The following is a 24,572-nucleotide window of genomic DNA, read 5'->3' as shown; positions in this document are numbered from 1 at the left end:
AATAAAATTTATCAGAGACTAGTTTCTGTTTTATTTATTCTGTTTAATGAACAATTAGAAAAGCACCTAAAATCAAGGTAATGTCTTTTCAATTATATAATTCCCAGAATATAAACTAGTAAAATATTTTATGTATGCTATAAAATATAGATCTTAACACCATACAGAATTTGCCTATAATTCATACAGCCATTGAAGCTATTTAGAATTAACATTCCAAAATTGATTAATTTTTCCTAACGTATCTAATCAAATCAAATATCTAATTAATGCCATGAAAAAAGTCATCCTTTCCTCTGTGACTACTGAGGAAACAACTGTCACAACTCAGAGATGCCAAATATCATTCTAATTGCAGGTGAAAAATGCCTGTTGATGAGTTGTATTCATTTCATCTTAGTAGAAATTTCCGTTACCAACGTTCACCAAAAGTATTTTCTACAAATCCTCTTACGAGGTTCTGCTATTTCTACAAGATTATATAGGTAAGCATGCTTATTTTATAGATCTCTAAAAACTGCATTTCTTTAGAGTTAACTCAATTGCTAACAAAGTAACCAAAATTTTAAAAATCACTCATTAGTATCATAACATTAAAACCCATTCCCATTAGAAGAAATCCGTAAAACAAGTTTTCTAAGAATAAACACACACACCATTTTATAGCATTATACATACTATTTTAAATCTCTTAAACCACCAAACAAATCCACATAAACATATATACACAAGGTATGAATACACATATGCATAAACATACCTTTGCTCTTGTATCAAATTTTTCTGCTACAGTAGGTGTACAGGAGATATTGAGAACAGTTAGCCCCCCAAATGGAATTATTCCTTGTGATGGAACAATATTAATGGTAGGCAAAAGACTCTGGTCACAAACCTGTAATTGAAAGTTTGCAGAAATTCTACATTATCCTTTAAAGTTGCTGGTCTGAACCTTTCATAGGAAAGCTTCCAAACTACAACCCAGAGAGGACCCTGGGCACAGGGCATAAGATGATTTTATAATATGTTTTCCAACACCAGATGCACAAATAAACTTCAAAAAGGATTTGTACCCCTAACCCAGCAAACGGAACTTTCAGTAGTGGCAGCATCCGATTCAAATAGGATGATGAAGATTTATTGTCTGGAATGTTATCAAGACTTGGCAAACTTACAAGGATGAGACATATCTGTTAGAGAAGATGACAAAATTCTAGATATACTTTGATATTTTGCCTTCTTCCTGACGGTAAACACTGAAAGCAAAGTTAGTGGGGAGGCAGATGATAAAGTAACCTCCTGTTCGTTATTATTTCCTTGATAGCCTAATGTCTAAGATATCATTTTGACTTTCAGCAAAGTTATAAGTAACTTACCAAAGGATTTATGGTGTGGTTTCTCAGGGGCTAGTTTAGGACTATCTACCATGCTTTAAGCCGGAACAATTTAAAGGAAAACTGGTTAAGGTATTTTGGGGTGAGGGAACAAACAGACTTCAGAACTAACTCTGAAGCAACAAAGCAAAAAAAGATATCGGCATTTGTTTGCTTGGGCAGAAGATATGTAGATATAAAGCTTGAATGAAAGATCTCAAACACTAACCTCTATCTATTGTCACTATTTGGAGATCTTAATATATTTTTCAGCAAAATATTCTATCACCACTTAAAACAACCCCCACCCTGAAATTTAAGTCAGGGTCAACAACTATAGAGTATCTTTAGAAGGATCTTGCTCTAGGTCCAAGTTTCTACCATAACAGTCCTGACGACAGAATGGAAATGAGAAGAGGAAAAGCATGTCATTAAATACGGAGTTGTAATAGCAAGAGTGGATGTTTCTGAAAGCGTTCTTTTTTCCAAATTATCTTTTTTTCAACAAGACAAAAATGATAGGAAGAAAAAAGGGGGTAAGAAGAGGAGAGACTAAGAACGGAAGAAAGGAGAAATTATTTTTGTGGGAAATTAAAAGGACAAAGTAGATGAAAGATACTTAGGTAAGGCTCACATGAAATACCTAAACACTAGCATTAGTCAATTTATAAAGACTAAAGTATTACCACCACAGTGTTCATGGCAAAAAAATTAATTCAAATTATGTGATCTGATCCAAATAAGATTCCAAGATTCTACATTACCTTGAAATAAGCATGGTTTTGTCCTACGTTGTGAAGAATGGCTTTCCTCCAAGTTGTTAAACCTTGAGGGCTATTACTGAAGAGGATCCTTGGCTCCAAAAATACAACCTTGGTATGACCAAGCTAATAATAAGAGGAGAAAAGAAAAGATACAAGAAAAATAATAAATATTTTTTTAGCCCCTTCCAAATGACTCAAATTTTTTCAGCCTCATGGAAATTTCTAAAATATGAAGGGTTATCAGATGTTATGATGTACTTAAAAGAAAGGAAAATAGAATGGAATACCTAAATTGTACTCCTAAACTGAGGAAGGCAAAGCGAATAAGACAATTCTACAGAGGAAGTAAATCCAGGACTGAGAATCATGTAGGGGATCTTAGAGACCATCTATCCAACTATGTACAGGGTGTTACTGAGTGCTATGCAAAAGGGATGAGTTCAGGAGTCCCCCAGCATGGGAAATAATGTGCCAAATGAGATTATCTAGGCATGTTTTTACGATTAGCCTTCTAGCGCTTAATATGCTGATAACACACACTTTGCTTACCTCGGAATGGGGAGGTGGTTCACTGTGATTCACAGAATTAATTAGGCGCAGGACTCCTCCTCCTTACTCGCCACACAAATGACTTCACAGAACTACTGTATCATGGAACAATTTTTTGAAAATTCTGAAATTATCCACCTCTCCCATTTCACAGGAAAGCAAACCATAGCCACAGGGAACTAGAACCCAAGTTTTCCAATTCCTTATACAGTGCTCTTTACACCAGACCCTGCTGTCTTTATCTAAGATAAATTATTTATTATCTTGAGAGGTTTTAATACATTCTTATAATTATTTGAAGAACATGACTTGGGTAATTGGAACAAAAAATTTCTAAACAAAGCTAACAGATGACGAAATGGTCAAGTAATTCCTTCATAAATTAATGACAAACATTAAAAGAACATTGTATTTAATCACTTCACGTTCCTCCAGCTTTACTTTCATAAGAGAAACACTTCACAGTTCATTTAACTTAAAGGACCTCAAGAATTTACCATAAAATAATCTAATTCACTATCCTGATATCTTGGACTTTAATTCTTAACCAATCCTAGTGTAGGGAGGGAAAACAGAAAGTAAATTTGACCAGAGGGTAACAGCAAAGACGGTGGAGGCAAACAGACCTGGAAATAAATTCCACCTAGGGTGTTTACTGCCTGTGTGAACTTGTATTAGTTAATCACTCACTGTAATCCTCCATTTCCTCACCCATCCACTGAGTTATTAGTACCGCCTTACAGAGTTGTTTTAAGGATTAAATTAGATAATACATGAATAGCATTTAGCATCCCGCCTGACACACACTAATTAATAAATGATACCTATTATTAATGCAAAGTCTAAATTACTAAATTGCTCATCTTCTACCTGCTAGAAAAAAATATACATGGGGTGAGTATGTGGGCAAATTTATATTACTAACTTTGTCAAACACAGCTATATAAGTAACAGCTGAAGAACTGTGTGCACGTTCACCAAAATACAGCTGTAAAAATGTTAAGAGAAGCACTATTATAGTAGCTAAGAATCTAAAATAATCCAAATCCCATCAGCTGTGTAATGGAAAAATGATGGTATAGTCACACAATGGAATACTATTAAGGAATGAAAATGAATACTGTCACCACATGTACCAGAATAGACAAAGCCCACAAACATAATGATGAACAAAAGCCAGACATAAAAGAGAACATATGCTTTGATTACATACATATAAAGTTTAAAACCAAAATTAATCTATGCCCTTAGAAGTTAAGGATACTGATAACTCTGGGAGGGACACAGAGGGACTGGAAGTGTGGACGGAGAGGGTGGTTCTTTCACGATGCTAGTCATATTCTGCTTCTTGATCTGGTTGATCTGGGTGTGAGTTACAAAGATGCTATCAGTCTATAAAGACTGAATGATACAGAAGTCATAATATGTATCCTTTTCTGTATATATTCTATACCTCAATAGAAATTTTTTTAAAGATTATTTCTTTCTTTCTTTATTTGTCAGAGAGAATGACAGCACAAGCAGGGGGAGTGGCAGGCAGAGGGAGAAGCAGGCTTCCTGCTGAGCAAGGAGTCCAATGTGGGACTCGATCCCAGGACCCTGGGATCACGACCTGAGCCGAAGACGGCCGCTTAACCGACTGAGCCTCCCAGGTGTTACCAACAGAAATTTTTAAAAAGAATAGCAAGTACATTAAACACAGGAAAAGCAGGAAGGTCCAGCTTATTTAAAGTCTGGAGCAGAGAAATGAACCTACTGATTTTTGCCACTTGCCATCATTAAAGAAGATGAATCTCTTCTCCGTTAAGGCTATGAGCTCCTTCATAGCTGAAATATTTAAAAGCATGATCATGGCCTGGAGACAGAGATGAGATTCGGTAAAACAGCACTGGCTTGAGTTAAATAAATGAGAATATTGGGACGAAAATTTCGTACACAAGTAAAGTGGATTCTTGGTGATTATGAGGCATGAAGTTAAGGCCTTCTGGGCTCTACCACAAAAAGAAAGTTAAAATTACATATTGCAGCCTTAACTTTACTCATTTTTATTATAAGAAGTATATTCTATAAAATTAGAATGTGCCATATCTCCTTGCTATGTAAATTATATGGTCCATTTCATACTGAATTATTAATTACCACTAGAATTCTAACAATGCAATATAATAGGACAAAAATACAATTTTCTCTATTTTTCTTTGGTTTCTGTTAATGAAATAATTTAATTTCAAGTGGCTCCCATGGTACTGTATGTTTATAGAGGCTCTAATGACAATCTAGTATTGTGGGCACAAAAGTCTTGGATTTGTGAGTTAATTTTAGGTAACACAACACATTTTCTTTTTTAGCAAAGTCTTCCTTTGTGGTAGAGAAGTGGCACCGAGAAGATGGTAATTCAGTTAACTAAATATTGCAAGCAAAATCAGTTTTACTAACAGAGTATATATACTCAACTATACACACACATATATACCCAACCAATTTAGAGTCCTCAAAATAAAAATCATATCCAAAGAAAATCATTACATGTGCAACACATTTTAGTGTCAGCGTGTTTCCTTCATTGACATGAAGAACAAATTCTCCCCTTTCTGGAGAACTGAAACCCGGCAGCCACGTTACTTCACATTCCAATGAAGAGTATGGTTCAACTGTGCCTATGGAGAATTTAGAAAGAACAGACATTGACCACATTTTAATTATATTCATTTTAATATCCAAAATAAAAGCTAGTATAAAAGTATAATGACATTATATAACAAATTACTTAAATTAAACTCAAAATATGTGGAAATGCTACATGAGAGATTATCTAATGAGTATAGATCTATAGAGTTTGATTAAAATCTAAAATGCATACCTTATTTTCCAATTTTATTAAGCAGATCAAAATATCTGACAAAAAGTATGCCTATATTTAGCAAAATGTCCCCTTCATATGTTTCCCAACACTCTGAAATAGTTACAAATATCAGACACTCATTCAGTTTTCAGAGGAAGGAATTAAATTACCAGGGGCTTTTTTCTTTTCAAATGTTCACATCCCTAGAGATATAACCTCTGATGTAGCTATTAGTAACTAACACATTTCTGTAATTCAAATGTATTGAGAACCCAAGAGGTATCAGGCACATTTGGTGTGAGCTGCTTTATCTGTTTAAATTCATCATTTCCTTTGGATTAAAAAAAGAAATACTTGATGGAATAAATGACGTAGAAGCTCTTCCTTCAAGGAAGAGAGGATCACTGGAGATTTAAATGCACGGGGCACTGGACAGAAAGATGAGGGATCATCACAAATATACTTTGCCTTAGGATCAGGTTGGCTTGCATGCGATGGCAGTTTCTGCAATCTTAAAAAAAAAAAAAAACACAGTACCTACCTCTTAGTTTTGCAGTGGCTGTGTATGGAAGGAACAACACACATAAAGCAATTAACAGTGTGTGATGCCCAGAACGCACCCAGCGTCAGATTTTATTATTAATACTCTTGAATGCTAATGCTATGGTAGGCACAGTAATTTATAAAAAGAAAAGAAACTGCTCCCGGAAAAGCTAACAGTCTAGTAGTGGTCCGTCAGGATTCTGTTTGTCTGTCAGTAACAAAAAGTCCTGCTACAGTGGGTTACGTAGATAGGGGGTTATTCATCTTAGGCCATCAGAAGTCCACAGATCAGTATTCCAGGGCTGCCTTAGCAGGTTGATGGTGCCTTCAAGGAGCAATGATACCTCTAGCTTCCTATACTACCATTCCTTACTATGTGGCTTTCCTCCATGTAGAAACGTGTCATTGTGTAGTGGTTAAAAAAGCACAAATTCGGGGCACCTGGGTGGCTCAGTCATTAAGCGTCAGACTTCGGCTCAGGTCTTGATCCCAGGGTCCTGGGTCCTGAGTCGGGCTCCCTGCTCAGCAGGGAGCCTGCTTCTCCCTCTCCAGCTCCCCCTGCTTGTGCTCCCCCTTCCCTGTCTCTGTCAAATAAATAAATAAAATCTTTAAAAAAAAAAAAGGCACAAATTCTAGGGTTGGAACCCCTGGTTCCAATTTTAGCTCTGCCATTTACTAGCTGAGACCTTGGACAATTTACGTAACATATGTCACATAGCCTTCTCAGACATAAACGGGGATAACAGTTGTTATGTAACTTAGAGAATTGTCGTAGGGATTAAAGAAGCTAATATATGAAGAAGTACTTCAAACAGCGCCTGGTATGAAGAAGGATGGTGGAGCTAAAAGAAACTTCTATCCATATCTCATTGGCAAGGAAAGCTGGGAAAAACAGATTTCTAGATATGAACGTTGCTCTCCCAACAAAATGAGAGTCCTCTTATAAAGGGGAATGGATATCACATATGGGCTTAGCAATATCTATTACAATAGGCTATAGATATGAACAAATAATTATAGATGACATAACAAATACACAGTGGGAGCAGGTGGGGAGGAGCCTAAATTAGCCCAAGAAAGTGGAGGAAACTTCCTTATAAGAAGATGGCATTTGAATTGCGAAAAATGAACAGAAACTCTGCAGGAGGACAAAGCCTGGGGGGAGTATAAAAGTCAAGTGACCACGCTGGAAGAAGAGTGGTGTCGAAAAGGCTGATTAGAAGTCACTTTAACAAATCTTCTGCCCATTTTTTGATTTATTTGTTTCTCGTGTATTGAGTTTGAGAAGTTCTTTGTAGATCTTGGATACCATTCTTTTACCTGTAGTGTCATTTGCAAATATATTCTCCCATTCTGTGGGCTGCCTCTTAGTTTTTTTGACTGTTTCCTTGGCTGTGCAGAAGATTTTTATCTTGATGAAGTCCCACAAGTTCATTTTATCTTTTGTTTCTCATGCCTTTGGAGATGTGTCATGAAAAAGGTTGCTTTGGCCGATGTCGTAGAGGTTGCTGCCTATGTTCTCCTCTAGAATTTTGATGGATTCCTGTCTCACATCGAGGTCTTTCATCCATTTGGAGTTTATTTTTGTGTATGGTGTGAGAGAGTGGTCAAGTTTCATTCTTTTGCATGTAGCTGTCCAATTTTCCCAGTACCATTTATTGAAGAGACTGTCTTTTTTCCACTGGATGTTTTTTCCTGCTTTATCAAAGATTAGTTGCCCAAAGAGCCGAGGGTCCATTTCTGGGTTCTCTATCCTGTTCCATTGGTCTATGTGTCTGTTTTTGTGCCAGTACCACACTGTCTTTGTGATCACAGCTTTGTAGTACAGCTCGAAATCCGGCATTGTGATGCCCCCAGCTTTGTTTTTCCTTTTCAACAGTTCCTTGGAGATTCGGGGCCTTTTCTGGTTCCATACAAATTTAAGGACTATTTGTTCCAGTTCTTTGAAAAATGTCCTCGGTATTTTGATCAGGATAGCAATGGGCAGAAGATATGAACAGACACTTTTCCAATGAAGACATACAAATGGCTAACAGACACATGAAAAAATGTTCAAAATCATTAGCCATCAGGGAAATTCAAATCAAAACCACACTGAGATACCACCTTACGCCAGTTAGAATGGCAAAAATTGACAAGGCAAGAAACAACAATTGTTGGAGAGGATGTGGAGAAAGGGGATCCCTCTTACACTGTTGGTGGGAATGCAAGTTGGTACAGCCACTTTGGAAAACAGTGTGGAGGTCCCTTAAAAAGTGAAAAAATTGAGCTACCCTATGATCCAGCCATTGCACTACGGGGTATTTACCCCAAAGATACAGACGTAGCGAAGAGAAGGGCCATATGCACCCCAATGTTCATAGCAGCACTGTCCACAATAGCTAAATCGTGGAAGGAGCCGAGATGCCCTTCAACAGATGACTGGAGTAAGAAGCTGTGGTCCATATATACAATGGAATATTACTCAGCTATCAGAAAGAACGAATTCTCAACATTTGCTGCAACATGGACAGCACTGGAGGAGATAATGCTAAGTGAAATAAGTCAAGCAGAGAAAGACAAATATCATATGATTTCTCTCATCTATGGAACATAAGAACTAGGATGATCGGTAGGGGAAGAAAGGGATAAAGAAAGGGGGAGTAATCAGAAGGGGGAATGAAACATGAGAGACTATGGACTATGAGAAACAAACTGAGGGCCTCGGGGGGGGGGGGCGGGGGAATGGAATAGGCCGGTGATGGGTAGTAAGGAGGGCACGCATTGCATGGTGCACTGGGTGTTATACGCAACTAATGAATCATCGAATTTTACATCGGAAACCGGGGATGTACTGTATGGTGACTAACATAATATAATAAAAAAATCATTAAAAAAAAAAAAAAAGAAGTAACTTTAACAAAGCAGACCTGACGCCATCTATAAAGACACCCGAGCGTGCTAAGCATTGAGAACAGCTGACCCTTCAGGTCAGCTTGAGGTAAGTATTTTCCCCTCCATCAGCATGACTATATATTTTTCTCCGGGAATATTATGTATATCAGGAAACGGGAAATAAACCAGATGGCTGCACTGAGCAAGGCTGGGATTGGCAGGGCAGGTTCTATACACGGCCAAGGGCGTCTCACCGAAAGACAGTGAGAGCAAACTGCTTGAAGACAAGTGTGAGGATTGAGCTGACTTGAGAGTTCAGTAAGATTAAAGACAACACGGATAAAAACACAACAAGCACAAACACGAACAGTACTGAATGAAATAGTCAAATTAGAAGCCCAACTCTATGTTAGAAAACATCAATCCACTCTTACACTCACCACCTGCAACACCCACAACCTAAACCCAAATCCAAAATACATCACACCTCAGGGAGAAAGGACAATCACCACATAAAATTTAATTTAGAAATAATCACATTAGTTTATAAAAATATAGACAATGACAGATTAAATGTATTATTCAGGGTGTAAAACCACTATAGCGAAAGGGATATAAGAAAACTAACATAAGAAAAAGTTATTTTCTATTTTAACAAAGAGGCAGAAACAAAACTGAGTAATTATTATATGAATATTCTCACCAACAAAAGGAAAATGACATAAGAAAAACCCATGTATATAATATGAATTATGCACACTTTCTTCAAAGCTATATGAAACAGACTTGAGTACTTTATTATTTGTGTTCTAAAAAAATTTTAAAGTACTTAAAGCCTAACGGTATTACTCAAAAACACTGTATTTGGAATTAAATGTCTTTGCATCTTGTGCTTTGATTGAAAAATGTAGCAGACGTTATGAGCCACCAAAGAAATTGAAACAGTAAAACCACCCCTGTAAAAATAAGAATTCTAACAATTATGAGAAGCATAACCAGTGTTCCAGTTCATAACATTATAAATCCACTTCTCTTCTGTCAAATCAAGCATCATCACTGCATTTCCACCGGAGGCACAAGGGGAAAGCCCCACCCATTCAGCCCTGGTTAGGATGGAGAAATACAAGGAAATGTGCCAAGCACTGGGCTTTCCAGACATATTCAGTGCCTTATCATGTGCTCTATCAAACCTGTAACGAATATAGACAGTAGAACTACCACAAAGTGATGCCTGTTCAAAACAACAAGGGAACGTTTATCCAGAATCTCTGAAATGTGCAGAAGTATTTTCTCTCTCTTCTCTGATTATTCACTCAGTTTTTCTCTAGTACCAAGGCAGGACTCAGGCTCACCAGTATTAATAATAAAAATAGAGCCTGGTCAAATGAATCTGCCAAATATTGATGGAAGTACAGCTTGAATACTTAGTAAATTATAATCTGGGATTTGTTAAATTAATACATGTTAATAAAAAGATTAAATATGGCTACAGCAATGATTTCAAACCCTAATGAAGGTACAGTACTACTTAAACACTGTGTAGATCCACGAATATATCCATACTAAAATTAAGTGAATTTAAATATATACTGAAGCTTGTTTGTAACACTCCCTATTACAAACACCAGTAGACTTACACAAAAATCATGACCTGGAATGACTGATACAAGAATATACACCTACGGCAAGATTTCTATAAACCAGTACTTCTCTGTGATCTGAAATATGGCCTATTTAGATCCCAAATGATGAATATTCCTAAATTAGAACTAAAGAGGGAAGGAGTGGAAGGAAGAAGGGAGGAGCGTAGGGAAGGAAAAAGAGAGGGAAGAAGCAGGGAACAAGTAATTGATAGTGGGGATGGCTGGCTAGATGTATGAGAGGTTATTACTACTCTGAGGACATTTTCAGGGAAAAAAAGAAGTCCAAACAGAATTAGCAAATTTTTGTAACCAAACAGCTATCTATTTCTTTGACAACTACTCTTTGCCAGTCTTTACAGAAGGACTTTTCCTACATTTAATCTTTATGAGATATATTAGTCTCTCCATTTTATAAATAAGGAAACTAGTGCTTATAGAGTACTTTTCTCAAGATCACAAACCTCGGAGAAGCTAAGACTAGTTTTGAAATCAGCTTTATCTAACTCCAAAGTCTGTTTTACTTCCCATTCATGCAGAAATAGACTTCAGCTGATTATAGAACACCACATGTGTCACTGCCGATACAAAAATCCAGATCCTTCCAGCTAGTTGAAAAGGCAGAACACATACATAGAATGAAGATACTATATAGATTATTCAAAAATTTTTTTTAAGAGAGAGAACGCATCCAAGCAGGAGTGGGGTGGGAGGGCGGAGTAGGGGCAAAGGGAGAGGGAGATGATCTCAAGCAGGCTCCATGCTCAGCAAGGAGCCCGATGCAGGGCTCAATCTCATGACCCTGAGATCAAGACCCAAGCCCAAATCAAGAGTGGGACTCCTAATCCACTGTGCCATCCAGGTGTCCTTCATCACTCAACTTCTAACTTGCCACCTTATTTCTTTAAACAATAGCTTGTGTCCTCATGAGGTCCTCACAGCACATCACAATGATGTCTGCTAAATTTGACAGGCTACTAGGTAACACTTTAGCAGTTACCAGGGCTCAGTTTCGTGGCAGGCACATCATGTGGAATTATAGATTCTGGGGAACAGCCGAAACAATGTTAACCGTACACTTAACAAATATATGGAATCCCCACCAACAGTAAACCGGAGATTATTTTCTATTAATTAAAATATTACTTGTTTAAATGACAGTTTTAAGTTTTTAACTTTATTAACTGGATTTTATTACCTGTATTAAATATTGATTATAAAGAATTTGTGGATGCTTCTAAAATCATTCACAATCTAACAAAATCTAAGTCATTCTGAATCATATCTTATCACCGTTATCAAACTAAAACTAAACAAAACAATACTGTGTTCATCAGTATCTGTGATGATTTATTTTGTCAACTTGGCCATACTTGGCCAAGCTATAGTACCCAGTTGTTTGGTCAGGCTAGATATCGCTGTAAAGGTATTTTTTAGATGTGATGAACATTTAAATCAGTAGACTTTGAGTAAAAATTACCTTCCACAATGTGAAAAGGTCTCATCCAATAAACTGAAGGCCTGAAGAGAAAAAACTGAAGTCCCTTTGGATTCAAGACTGTAACATCAATTCCTTCCTGGGTCTCCAGTCTACCAGCCTACTGGGGTGCCCACACAACTGTATGAGCCAATTCCTTAAAATCAACCTCCTCCCTCCCTCTTTCCCCCTCTCCCTCTCTCTATATATTTCCTATTGCTTCTATTTCTTTGGAGAACCCTAATACAGGATCCATATTTTCAAATCAAATTTACATATTTATATATGTAAAAATAAATGCCCCAATGACTATGTCTGATTTGCTTCTATTTTTAGCACCATTACACAGTTCATACTCAATAAATGATTACTGTCTGAGCATATGAATAAATGAGTGTCTAAATCAAACAAATAGGGGGCGCCTGGGTGGCTCAGTCGTTACGCGTCTGCCTTCGGCTCAGGGCGTGATCCCGGCATTCTGGGATCGAGCCCCACATCAGGCTCCTCCGCTATGAGCCTGCTTCTTCCTCTCCCACTCCCCCTGCTTGTGTTCCCTCTCTCTCTGGCTGTCTCTGTCAAATAAATAAATAAAATCTTAAATAAATAAATAAATAAATAAATAAATAAATAAATAAATCAAACAAATAGAATCAACTATTACCTTCAGCTGGACGAATGGAAAATGCCATTCCTCTTTTTGTGTTTACTGGTTGCCATTTAAATTTGGCAAAATAATTCTGATGATTATACAATCCAACTGTCCCCATAAAACATGTTTTCACGGAGAAGCCTTGTGGTCTCAATACTAGCTCATCTGAAGATAGCTCAAGCTTTACTGGCATGACAACTGCCATCACTAGGATATGACCACCAGGTATATTGTTCACTGTAAAGGTGAAAGACCTGTAACACAGCAAAAGCAGTCCAACTTAACTGACAAATAGCCATCTGCAGGTACAGAATTCAGTTACATATAAAAATGCATATATTATTGATTAACACCCACAATTAATCCTTAGTAAGCAATATATCAAAGTGTTCATGACAGGCTATCACCGAAATATCAATCTACAAATCGATGCACATATAGTTCCTATGTTTGAGGACCAAACGTAACATATTCTACAATTACTGAATCAAAAAAATACATTTTCAACAAAAGGACACTTTGATTTTAGCATACAGAAATTCAAAAATGAATCCTACTTCCAAAATTTTCCAATGGTGGGAGATTCAAATACCATTGAAATATAAGTACTAGCTGTAGGCGGAATCACATATGAAAACTGGTTGGTTTTTTGAAGTTCATCCAAATTAATATCTAACTGGATCAAAATATGCATAGGTAGCATATTAATAACATGCAGTAGACGAGTATTTGTGGAGTTCACACAAACATCACCAAAGTTAAGGACAGAGGGCCCTGAAAAAATGAAAAATGATTAAGTTTAGTGTTGGAAGATGTATTCAGTAATTTTAAGTTTCCATATTATATTTTCACCAATTAATTTATACAAAATGGTACTTAGAAAACTATTTCTTATAATATCAAAGGTTATTAAGCAAGATTTTTATCTAAATGCCCATAATTTGGTGTTTGGAGATTATTGACTAAAATTCAATATAAATATATCCTAATTATATGGAAAACTATATCAAAAAATTATTAGTACTCATAACTCATTTTAGTACATGAATTTGCATACTCCAACACCTTCTCCACTTCCATCAATACATTCATGTTCATTTATCCAGAATTTACAAAAATTGGTAATTTTCCCATTGCTCAGTACTTAAGTTTTCCCTTTTATTTTTTTTTTAATTTATTTATTTATTTATTTAGAGAGAGAACATGAGTGGGGAGTTTTAAGTTTTCCCTTTTTAAAGACAAAAGTTTTTATATCATACAATTTTAATAATTATAGGTCTTCTGTGTTTTTTAACAGCTTGATTTAATCGTAACTGATTTAAAGTGTAGAATTTCCTAAGTATTGACATATGTATACACCTATGAAACCATCACAAGGAAGAGGGTGAACAGCCATCACTCCAAAGTTCTCTTGTGCCCCTTTATAGTCTCTCCTTCCCATCATCCTCAGTACTCCCCCTTCCCAGACCCCTACTCATACGCTTCATGTCACTGTAGATCAGTTCACATGTTCTAGAGTTTTTTTATGAGTGGAAGAATGTAACGTGCAGTTTGTCTCTGATTTTTTTCACTCTACAAATTCCCTGGAGATTCATTCAAGTTGTTTCAGATATCAGTAGTCCATTGTTTTATATTACAAAGTGATAGTCCATTACAGGTGTATGTTTTTCTCTTCACCTGTTGAATGACACTTGGATTGTTTCTAGGTACTGGCTACTACAATTGAAGCTGCTAAAATATTTGGGCACAAGTATTTGTTTGAACACATGATTTCATTTCTTTTGGACAAATATCTAGGAGTGGAATGGTAAATCATATGGCAAATGCATGTATAAATGTACAAGAAACTGCCTAACTCTTTTCAAGTGGTTGTGTAATTTCCCACTCCACTGGTAACGTATAAGAGTCCCAGATGCCTCATATCTTTGGCAATAGTTTTGGTGAGTTTTCGGTTTCTTCATTATTGTTGTTGTTGTTGTTTTCACTTTAGACATTTTAATAGATTTATAGCAGTGTCTCACTATGGTTTTATTGTGTGTTTCCCTAACAACTAACAACACTGTGCACATCTCCATGTGCTTATTTCTCATTTGTATATCTTTGTTGTTAAAGTATCTGTTCAAATCCCTTTGCCCATTTTTTAACTGGGTCATTTGTTTTCTTAATATTGATTCTCAAAAGTTTTATACACATTCTGGTTGCAATTCTTTCATGAGATACATAAATTGCAAATATTTTCTATCACTCTATGTCTTGTTTTTATCCTCTCATCAGTTACTTTTGAGGAGAAGCATTTAAATTTGATCAATTCCAATTTATCCATTTGTTCTTTTCTTCTTTATCCATTTGTTCTTTTATGGATCATGGGGTTTTTTTTATATCGTATCTAGGACATTTTTGCTTTCCTCATCGTCAGAGATATCTTTTTCCTATGCTTCTTTTTAAAGATTTATTTTAGAGAGACAGAGCACATGTGCACAGAACAGGAGGGGCAGAGGGACAGAGAATCTCCAGCTTAGCATGGAGCCTGACATGGGGCTTGATCTCACAACTCTGAGATCATGACCTGAGCAGAAATCAAGAGTCAGACACTTAACCAACTGAGCCACCTGGGTGCTGCTCCTATGCTTCCCTCTCCAAGGAAGGAAGCAAAAGGCTTACAATCTTTTGACTTAGTTTTAGTATATGACATAAGGATATAAACTTCTTTTCTTTTAAATGGGTGCCTCACATGTTGCAAGACTTCTTGAAAAGACTATCCTTTCCGCACTACATTGTCTTTCTGTCAAAGTTCAGTTGTCTAATGTGCGTCGATCTATGTCTGAACTCTCACTTATGTTTCATTGATCTATGGGTCTATATTTATGCCAATACCACACTGTTTTGATTACTATAGCTTTCTAAGTCTTGAAATCAGGTAGTGATTTATCTCCAACTTGTTTTTCTTTCTCAAAGTTGTTTTGACTATTCTAACTACTTTTCATGTCTATCTGAATTTTAAAGTGAGTCTGTCAATTTCTTTTTTTTTTCTCAAAGATTTTATTTATTTATTTGACACAGAGAGAGAGCACATGCAGGGGGAGTGGCAGGCAGAGGGAGAAGCAGGCTCCCGACTGAGCAGGGAGCCCAATGCGGGCTCAATCCCTGGACACCAGGATTACAACTTGAGCTGAAAGCAGACGCCCAATCGACTGAGACACCCAGGAGCCCCTGTAAATTTCTACAAAAGATCCTGATGGAATTTTTATTGGAATCCTATTGAAGCCATATATTGCATGGACAATTTTTCATATTTTCTATGTCTCTGCATAACTTTTTAAATATATGGGATATAGCTATATTCCTTTTTCATATCTTTTTCTGATAATTCTATCATATGTATCCTTATTGGGTAGGTTTAACTGGTTAATTACTCTCATGATGGGTTGCGTTTTGCTGCTGCTTTTCATGCCTAATTTTGGTACAGATGTCAGACATAGTAAATTTTACTTCATTAGGTACTGAAAATTTTTTATATTCCTATAAATTTTCTTGAGCATTATTCTGGGAGAAAGTTACTTTAAAACAGATTGATCCTTCCAGGTCTTGCTTTTAGGAAAGTTAACCTGGATCCAGAGTAGTGCTCTGAACAGTAATAATTATTCTCCACCACTGAGGCAAGAACTTCCTGAGCTCTGGCCCAATGTCCATGAATTATGAAGTTGCTGTTTGTTTTTTTTCCTGGTCTGCCAGGTGGGAAGTTTTAGTCACTATTCCCTGGCCTGAATGAGTAGTGGATAATTCTATAATCCTTTCTAAAGTTTTTTCCCCTAGTTTTAGATAGTTTTCCTCACACCTATGAGCTGACCGGTATTATTTAGAGTAACTGAGGGGAACCCGCAGCAGAACACTGAGGTTCTCATTTTGTGCAGCTCTCTCCTGCCTTGTATTCTGCCCTGTGAGCTCTGGCTTCCCTGGTGGCTCCAGTCTCACAGCCAGGTTTTCTCATCTCAAGGATGCCATCAGGTTCTTCTGGGTTCCTTCTCTCTGGACAGTGGGCTGGAAATTCTCTCACAGCAGTAAGCTTGGCTAGGGCTCACATATATTTTTTCCTGTTGCACATCATTCACTTTCATTGCCTGATATCCAGTGTCTTGAAAATTCTTGCTTTCTGTACTTCTTGTTTGTTGTTTTTGGTCGTTTCAGGAAGATGAGTAAATGCAGTTCCTGTTATTCCAACTCAGAAGTTGAAGTTTCCCTTCCTTCTTAAACTGAATTGATACGTTAAACTTTATAAATATGTTAGCATCTGTTAAAATGAATATCACTTACTGTATGTTTAGAAAAGGTCTTTGATCCCTACCTGAAAAATGGAGACCTCAGAGGACCTGGATCTAGGGCCAGACATGAGGGTACGATGGGATTGATGAACCTGTTACAGAGCATGATGACTCAAAAACCACTGTGAAGGGAAAAGTTGGTGCCAGGCTCAAACACACATTCTGGGTCTCCAGAAGGTACACGCAGACAGACATACGGCAACAAAACAGGAACACCATATGAGGAAACACAAAGCATAGCCAGATGTCCTCACATTCTGTAGCCCTGGACAAAGGCTGCCTAATGGCATTGGTGACCTCAACAAGAAGAACAGGATCTGGAGAGGGGACAATGTGGTTTAAATAATAACAGTTCTTAGAGTTCCTGGCATTCTTTTTCCACCTGCCCCAATGGCTCTGACCATTATCCATGATGAAATCTTGTCCACTGCATTTTAATTTTAGGCTTTCTTCCATCGTGATAAGGCTATTAAACTGCCATTCGCTGTGCTAATGTTTTCCAGCCCTTCACAAATGAGAAATAGCAATATGTTCAATAAGTATAGCAGATTTTAGAGTAATACTTCTCTTCCATATTTCAAGAATTTATTTCCAGAAAAAATTAAGTAAACACAATCCACTGTACTCCTCTAATTACAAATTAAAATGTTGACAAAAATCTATGAAATAACTATCAGGAACTTGGGATAAGTAATGAGAAAATGGATTGTCTAGGGATTTTAGGAAAACGGAGATAAACCTGCAGTGAATTTTCCTGGGTTATTATCATGGCCTGGGCACTAGAGGAGCTTGCAGCCCATTCTGGGTGGCCCGACAAGGCCAAACCCTTTTAACTAGACCTACACTACTCCAGCCAAACATCATGAAAGAAGCTGATGCCCTCAACACTAGGTTCTAAGAAAACTGGAATAGAGCCCTGTCAACCATCCCTACCCTACAGTAAGACAAAAGGGAGACATCATTCCTTCCCTTCTCCACTAAAGAGGGAGTCCCTGTGGAGTTGCTGGAGTTGAGACCTGTCAACCATATCTGCCCTGAATTAAGGCTTAGAAAGGCAGTGCTCCTCTCCCTCTTGACCATGTGCCTAAAAGACTGTAGGATAGAGTCCTATTAACTACCACCACCCTCCACTAAGAAAAGCAGTAGTAACTCCCTCCCCTCCTCACCTGGCACTGCACACTCTGTGAAATAAAGGCCTGCCGACCAAAGCTGCCCTGTATTAAACAAACATAAGTAAAGAGATTCTGCCCCTACTTCCCTACTATCACAGTGGCCACTCTACGCCTCATTAAACTAAAGCAGGCAAATAAAATGACACCCCTCCCCCTCACACCTAAAAAGTAGGGGTAGGGACAGAGAGGTGGGAGTTAGACAAGGACATATTTTAAGTATGTGAATTAAGTTATGGTCATATATTGAACAGTCCATGGGTGAAATCTATCAGAACCAACACAGCAAATGGCTTAAGAACAGAACTACAGTGTGAAATAATGCCTGGGTTTCATATAATCATTTGGGCAGCATATAAAAAGGGAAAACCAGCACAGTACTATAAAGGCTTTAAAATTAAATTGACAGTTGTTATACAGCACACAGATGTGGACTACAATGTATGTTCTAAAGCTAAATGGATCATCTGCACCCTAAAATAGATTATTTAAATAGTAAAGTCTCATAATGCAGTATTCAAAATGCCCAAGGTATAAACCAAAATTACTCATCATACCAAGACTGAGATGACAAAGATGTTGAAATAGATTGACAGAAGTTTTAAAGAAACTATTTTAAAAATGACCAAATAAGCAATTATGAATACTCTTGAAATCAGTAGAGAAACAGTTTCAGCAAAGAGAATATCCAAAGAAGAACTAAATAGAAACTCTAAGATTAAAAAATACAGTAAGTAAAACAGAAACCTCTTTGGTATGCTCATTAACAGAATGAGAGGACAGAAGAAAAAGTTGGTGAACCTGAAGAAATAGCAACAGAATTTACCCAATCTGAACAAACAAAAAGAAAACAGATTGAAAAAAATTAAAAGTCTCAGAGGCCCGTGGAACAAAAGCAGAAGGTCTAAAAATCATGTAAACAGAGATGTAAACTTTCCTGAGAAAGTAAAGGACAGAGGGGACTGGAAAAATATTTGGAAAAAAAAGATAGCTAAAAAATGACCAAAGGTAGCAAAAAAAAGTTAAACCTCACATTCTAGAAGCTTAGTGAAACCCAAGCAGAACAAATCCAAAGAAAACCATGCCCGGACTTTTGAAAACTTTTGAGAACTAAAGATAAACTTCTGAAGGTAAAAACAAAGAATCTTGAATAACATTCCATAGTCTTGATATATAACAACATTTATATCAAATGTAAATGACACAAATGCACCAATTAAAAAACAAAGATTGTCAGAATGGATGAAAAAGTACTATATGCTGCCCACAGTAAACTTACTTCAAATACAATGACATAGGTAAGTCCAAAGTAGAAACAAGTAAAAAGATCAACAGTGCAAAGACTATACAAAAGAAAGCTTTGATAGCTAGATCAATATCAAACTACATTTCAGACCAAAGAAAATTACCAGGGACAAAGAGGGACATTACATAATGATAATAGGGACCAAGAAGGCATAACAGTCTCAAATGTGTATGCACCAAACAAGGGAGCTTCAAAATACATGAAGCAAAACTGACAGAATGAAAAGGAGAAATAATAAAATCTACAATTACAGTTTGGGATGTCAATCACCTTTGTCAATAACTGACAGATTGTCTAGACAAAAAAGCAGTAAGGATTTAGTACAAATAAATACCATTAACTAATTGGGATATAACTGACATTTAAAGAACACTCCCCAACAATAGCAGAACACTTCTTTTCAAGTCACATGAACCTTCAACAAAAGGGACCACATCCAGAATCACACTTAACAAATCTTCAAAAATTTAAAAGAATTGAATACATATATGTGTGTACTTTCACCAAATGGAATCAAACTAGAAAACCATAGCAGAAAGAAAACCGAAAAATCTTCAAATTTAAGTAACACACTTCTAAATAACTCATGAGCCAAAGAGAATGTTTCAAGGAAATTAGATAATACAGTTGACCCTTGAACAATAAGGGTTTGAACTGCATGGGTCCATTTACATGTGCTCCCACCCCCAATAAACATGCATTTTTGTGTTGTGATTTTAAAGTAAGACAGAATCACCAAATGACTAGAAGCAAAGGGAAGGCTGAGGAAAGATGTAGAGAAAGCTGGAACAGCAAGTCTCTTGCCTGATCCAGACATTCCTCATCCGACTACGTGTTCACTTAGGTCTTGATATGAGGAGCACAAAGGAACTGGCTCTGGGGAGGGATTCTCGCATAAGCAGCAATGCCCTTCACTAGTGGGAGTTGACCAAGGACCAGTGAATGATAACCCACCCCACCTCCTGAATCAAGGGGTCTAGGAGAACATGGATATGTGTTGGGGGCGGTGGGGAGGGGGGGCAGATCAGGACAGCACCAGGGAGAAGCCTAAAGCGGACAACGGAGAGGGCACTGTACATGGTGCTGAAAGTTCTTCCAGGTGGGGAGTTAATACTGTCAGGTAACTGGCACGTCCACACTTGTCAGCATTTCCTAAAAGCAGAAACTGTGTTAGAACCCCATAAAAGGGGTCAGGTACAGCAAATGACCTAGAGAAATGGGTAAAGGTGATCTGCCTTCCCTGGTTCTCTGCATTGCCCCAGACTCCACATGGAAGGAGCCTTCCCACATTCCTGGGTACAGGAGCAAGAAGCAGGTGTCACTCCAAGATCCAGCTTTGTGAACTTAGGGTGGGAACAAGATGTGGGGTGCCTCATTCTACTACTATACTGTACACTAAATGTATTTTCCCTGTCTTTTGATTTTCTAACTTAAAGATTTTATTTATTTATTTGAGAGAGAGAGAGAGAGCACGAGCAGGGGAGAGGGGCAGAGGGAGAGGGAGAAGCAGACTCCATGGAGAGCAGGGAGCTCCCCATGGGGCTCCATCCCAGGACCCTGGGATCATGACCTGAGCCAAAGGCAGACACTTAATTGACTGAGCCACCCAGGCGCCCCGTGATTTTCTCATTAACATTTTCTTTTCCCTAGCTTATTTTATTTAAGAATACAGTATACAGCACATACGCAAACTAGGTGTTAATCAATTGTTTATCTTATCAGTAAGGCTTCCAGTCAACAGTAGGCTATTAGTAGTTAACTTCTCGGGGAATCAAAAGATACACACAGATTTCTGACCACATGGTGGAGGAGGGGGTTGTCGGCACCACTAACCATGTTGTTCAGGGTCAACTGTATATTGAGCTAAAAGAAAATGAAAATATATAAGAATATGTAAGATACAGCTAACGTACTGTTTAGTGAGAAATGCATAGCACTAAATGATTGTATTAGAGAAAAGAGAAGGGTAGGAACAGTCGGTTAAGCGTCTGCCTTTGGCTCAGGTCATGATTCCAGAGTCCTGAGATCAAATCCACATCAGGCTCCCTGGCTCCTCCCTCTCCTCCCTTCTTTTGCACTCACTCTCTCTCGCTCTTGTGCGCGCGCGCGCGCTCTCTCTCTCTCTCTCTCTCTCTCTCGCCGGCGCGCGCTATCTCTATCACACTCTGTCTCTCTCTCTCTCAAATAAATAAAATCTTTAAAAGGAAAAAAACAAGGGTATAAATCAATAATTCAAACTTCTGCATCAAGAAACTAAAAAAAAAAAAAAAAAAAAAAGCAACCCAAATAAAACTCCAAAGCAAATAGAAGGAAATGACAAATATAAAATAAGAAGTCATTAAAATTAAAAACAGAAAAACTACAGATAAAAATCAATGAAACCAAATGCTGGTTCTTTGAAATCACCAATAAAATTGATAAACCTCTACTGAGAAAGAGAAAGGAAAATAACAAGAAAACATAAAATTCTCAATATTAAGAGAGGCTGTATCACTACAGATGTTTCTAACCCAGACATTAAAGGGATTATTTGGGAAAGCTACAAACAATTCTATGCACATGCATGGGATGTCTTTATGGAGGGGATCAATTCCAGAAAAACTACAAACTACCAAAACTCTCCTAAAATGGCACAGATTATCGGAATGGTCCTACAACTATTAAAGAAATTGAATTTGTAATTAAACATCCTCTGAAAATGAACTCTCCTTTCCCAGAGAGTTTCTCTGAAGAACTCGAACATTTGAAAAATAATATAATTCTACATAATCTCTTTCAGAATATAGTAAAGGAATGAACACTTCCTAAGTCTCTAAACTCAGTTTATGAGCCAACATTACTCTAATGACAAAACAAAGATAGTAAAAACAAACTTTAAAAAAGAAAAAATGCTGGGGCACCTGGGTGGCTCAGTCAGTTAAGCGTCTGCCTTCGGTTCAGGTCATGATCCTGGGGCCCTGGGATCGAGCCCACATTGGGCTCCCTGCTCAGTTGGGAGTCTGCTTCTCCCTCTGCCTGCTGTTCCCCCTGTGTGCGCTCCCTCTCTCTCTGACAAATAAATGAATAAAATCTTAAAAATAAATAAATTAAAAAATAAAAAAGCAAAAAAGCAGACTAATATGTTTTATGAAAACCAATACAGAATTCTAGATTCTGATTTAACAATACTGTGAGGTAGACATAACGGAAGGTGGGGAAGAAGCTGAGACAAATACTGTAGAGAAAAATACAGGTTGTGAAAGAGGAATGGAAAGAGAAATTGAGATAGAAAGTGTGGGTAGAGGGATGCCTGGGTGGCTCAGTAAGTCAAGCGTCTGACTCTTGGTTTTAGCTCAGGTCATGATCTCTGAGGCCTAAGATTGAGCCCCATGTTGGGCTCCGTGCTCAGCACAGAGTTGGCTTGAGATTCTCTCTCTTCCTCTCCCTCTGCCCCTCCCCCGGCCGACGCTCTCTAAATTAATTAATTAATTAATTTAATTTTAAAAGTCTGCCTAGAGAAACCTAATTTCAAATCTACTCCTTTCTACTAAATACCGAGCAATCTGATCAAGGTTTATCACCTCTCTGGGCTTCACTTTACTCATCTCTAAAATGGAAATAAAAGCAATTACCTTATAAGTTGCTTACATCATTTGAAGGATTAAATAAGATCATATTTATACATTGTTCAACACAATGCCTGGCTTTTAATATGTATCAATATGTGGTAACTTAAAACTGAAGTGACTGAACATTTGCTGACGAAGCAAAGAATACTCTCTGCAACAACATCCAATGTAATCCAGACTCTATATAACAGCTTTCTTTTTTTTTTTTAAGATTTATTTATTTGAGAGATAGAGCACGCACATGCCCAAGCAAAAGAGCAAAAGCGGGGGAGCAGCACAGGTAGAGGGAGAAGCGGTATCTCCGCTGAAAAGCGAGCCCAACGTGGGACTCGATCCCAAGACCCTAAGATCATGACCCAAGCCAAAGGCAGCTGCCACCCAGGTGCCCCTCTATAACAGTTTTCACTAATTGATTCAGTTAATCTCCAAATCCTCTACTGTGTCTCTTGACAATCACTTTTTTTTTTTCTTTTTGAGAGAAAGAGAGAGGGGAAGCAGGGGAAGGACTGAGAGAGAGGGACAGAGAGAATCTGAAGCAGGCTCCAAGCCCAGCGTTGGAGCCCAATGTGGTGCTTGATCTCACGACCCTGAGATCATAACCTGAGACAAAATCAAGAGTCAGACACTGAATGGGACTGAGCCACTCATGGGTCCCCACTTCACTTTTTAAACTATAAATACAGAGCAAAATTTTCTGAAACTGTACTCTCCGTTGATAGTGCTAGTCCCTGTTCTGTGCGGAGGCTCAAAAAACACCTTCGAGGTATACAAATGACAGTGATACAAAATTCCCACCATCACAGTTGCTGACCTTGTAAACTCACACAGGGGCCCTGTCGCCAGAGAAAGGGTCATTATAAAATACTCAGAACACCAGGTGAAGGGAGCAAAGCTGGTGGAGGAGGAGTAGAAGAGACACTGGACACTGCTTTCTAACTTTGCTCCTTTCGAATTTGTATAGATTTGCTTATCTGATTAATCAGTCACCAATTTGGAAGACACAAAGCCTGTACCACCCAATAATGAAAGGTAAGTCCCTGGGCCTATAAATCCCAGTACCTACCACATGCCTGGCACAAAAGAGAAGCAGAGTAAATGACACTTAACCTGAACTGAACTGCATCTAACCCCAGACAGGCAATGAACGAATGAGTTCCCAGTCCACCATGCCCAAGGGGCTCACTGTCACTGTGTAGCAGGGAGGTTTAGCTCTGGTGCTCTTGCAGTACTGAGTCCTATTTCCCATTCAGAACCTCAGTGAATGGTGGGAGAGTCCATCCCTTCTTACCAGTCCATGTCACCCACTTTCCCCAGAGCCAGATCCTGTTTGGGGCATTTCCCACAGTCCTCACTGATCTGACACTTGGCCACTGCCCAGCCATAGCAAGCCATCACCGCCCAGATATTTAAGCACTTCCCATTGTGTTGTCTCTTACCTGGCACCTCTTTGGCTATCACCTTT

General features: G+C 37.9%; 1 protein-coding gene across 1 annotated transcript in view; it reads right to left on the bottom strand.

Moving 5' to 3' along the window:
* CFAP47 (cilia and flagella associated protein 47) overlaps window positions 1–24,572 on the bottom strand; it is a 478,944-nt gene that overhangs the window by 401,930 nt on the left and 52,442 nt on the right. The window contains exons 14-18 of the mRNA XM_048213784.2: window positions 13,266–13,482; window positions 12,721–12,962; window positions 5,210–5,340; window positions 2,135–2,257; window positions 761–892 (exon numbers count right to left, since the gene is read on the bottom strand). Coding sequence (XP_048069741.1) covers window positions 761–892; window positions 2,135–2,257; window positions 5,210–5,340; window positions 12,721–12,962; window positions 13,266–13,482 — 845 coding nt within the window. The remainder of the gene's footprint in view (window positions 1–760; window positions 893–2,134; window positions 2,258–5,209; window positions 5,341–12,720; window positions 12,963–13,265; window positions 13,483–24,572) is intronic.

The sequence above is a fragment of the Ursus arctos genome, chromosome X (genome assembly GCF_023065955.2).
Source record: "Ursus arctos isolate Adak ecotype North America chromosome X, UrsArc2.0, whole genome shotgun sequence".
Classification (NCBI taxonomy): Eukaryota; Metazoa; Chordata; class Mammalia; order Carnivora; family Ursidae; genus Ursus; species Ursus arctos.
Note: the sequence above shows the minus strand (reverse complement) of the source record. Positions and strands in the feature narration are given on the sequence as shown.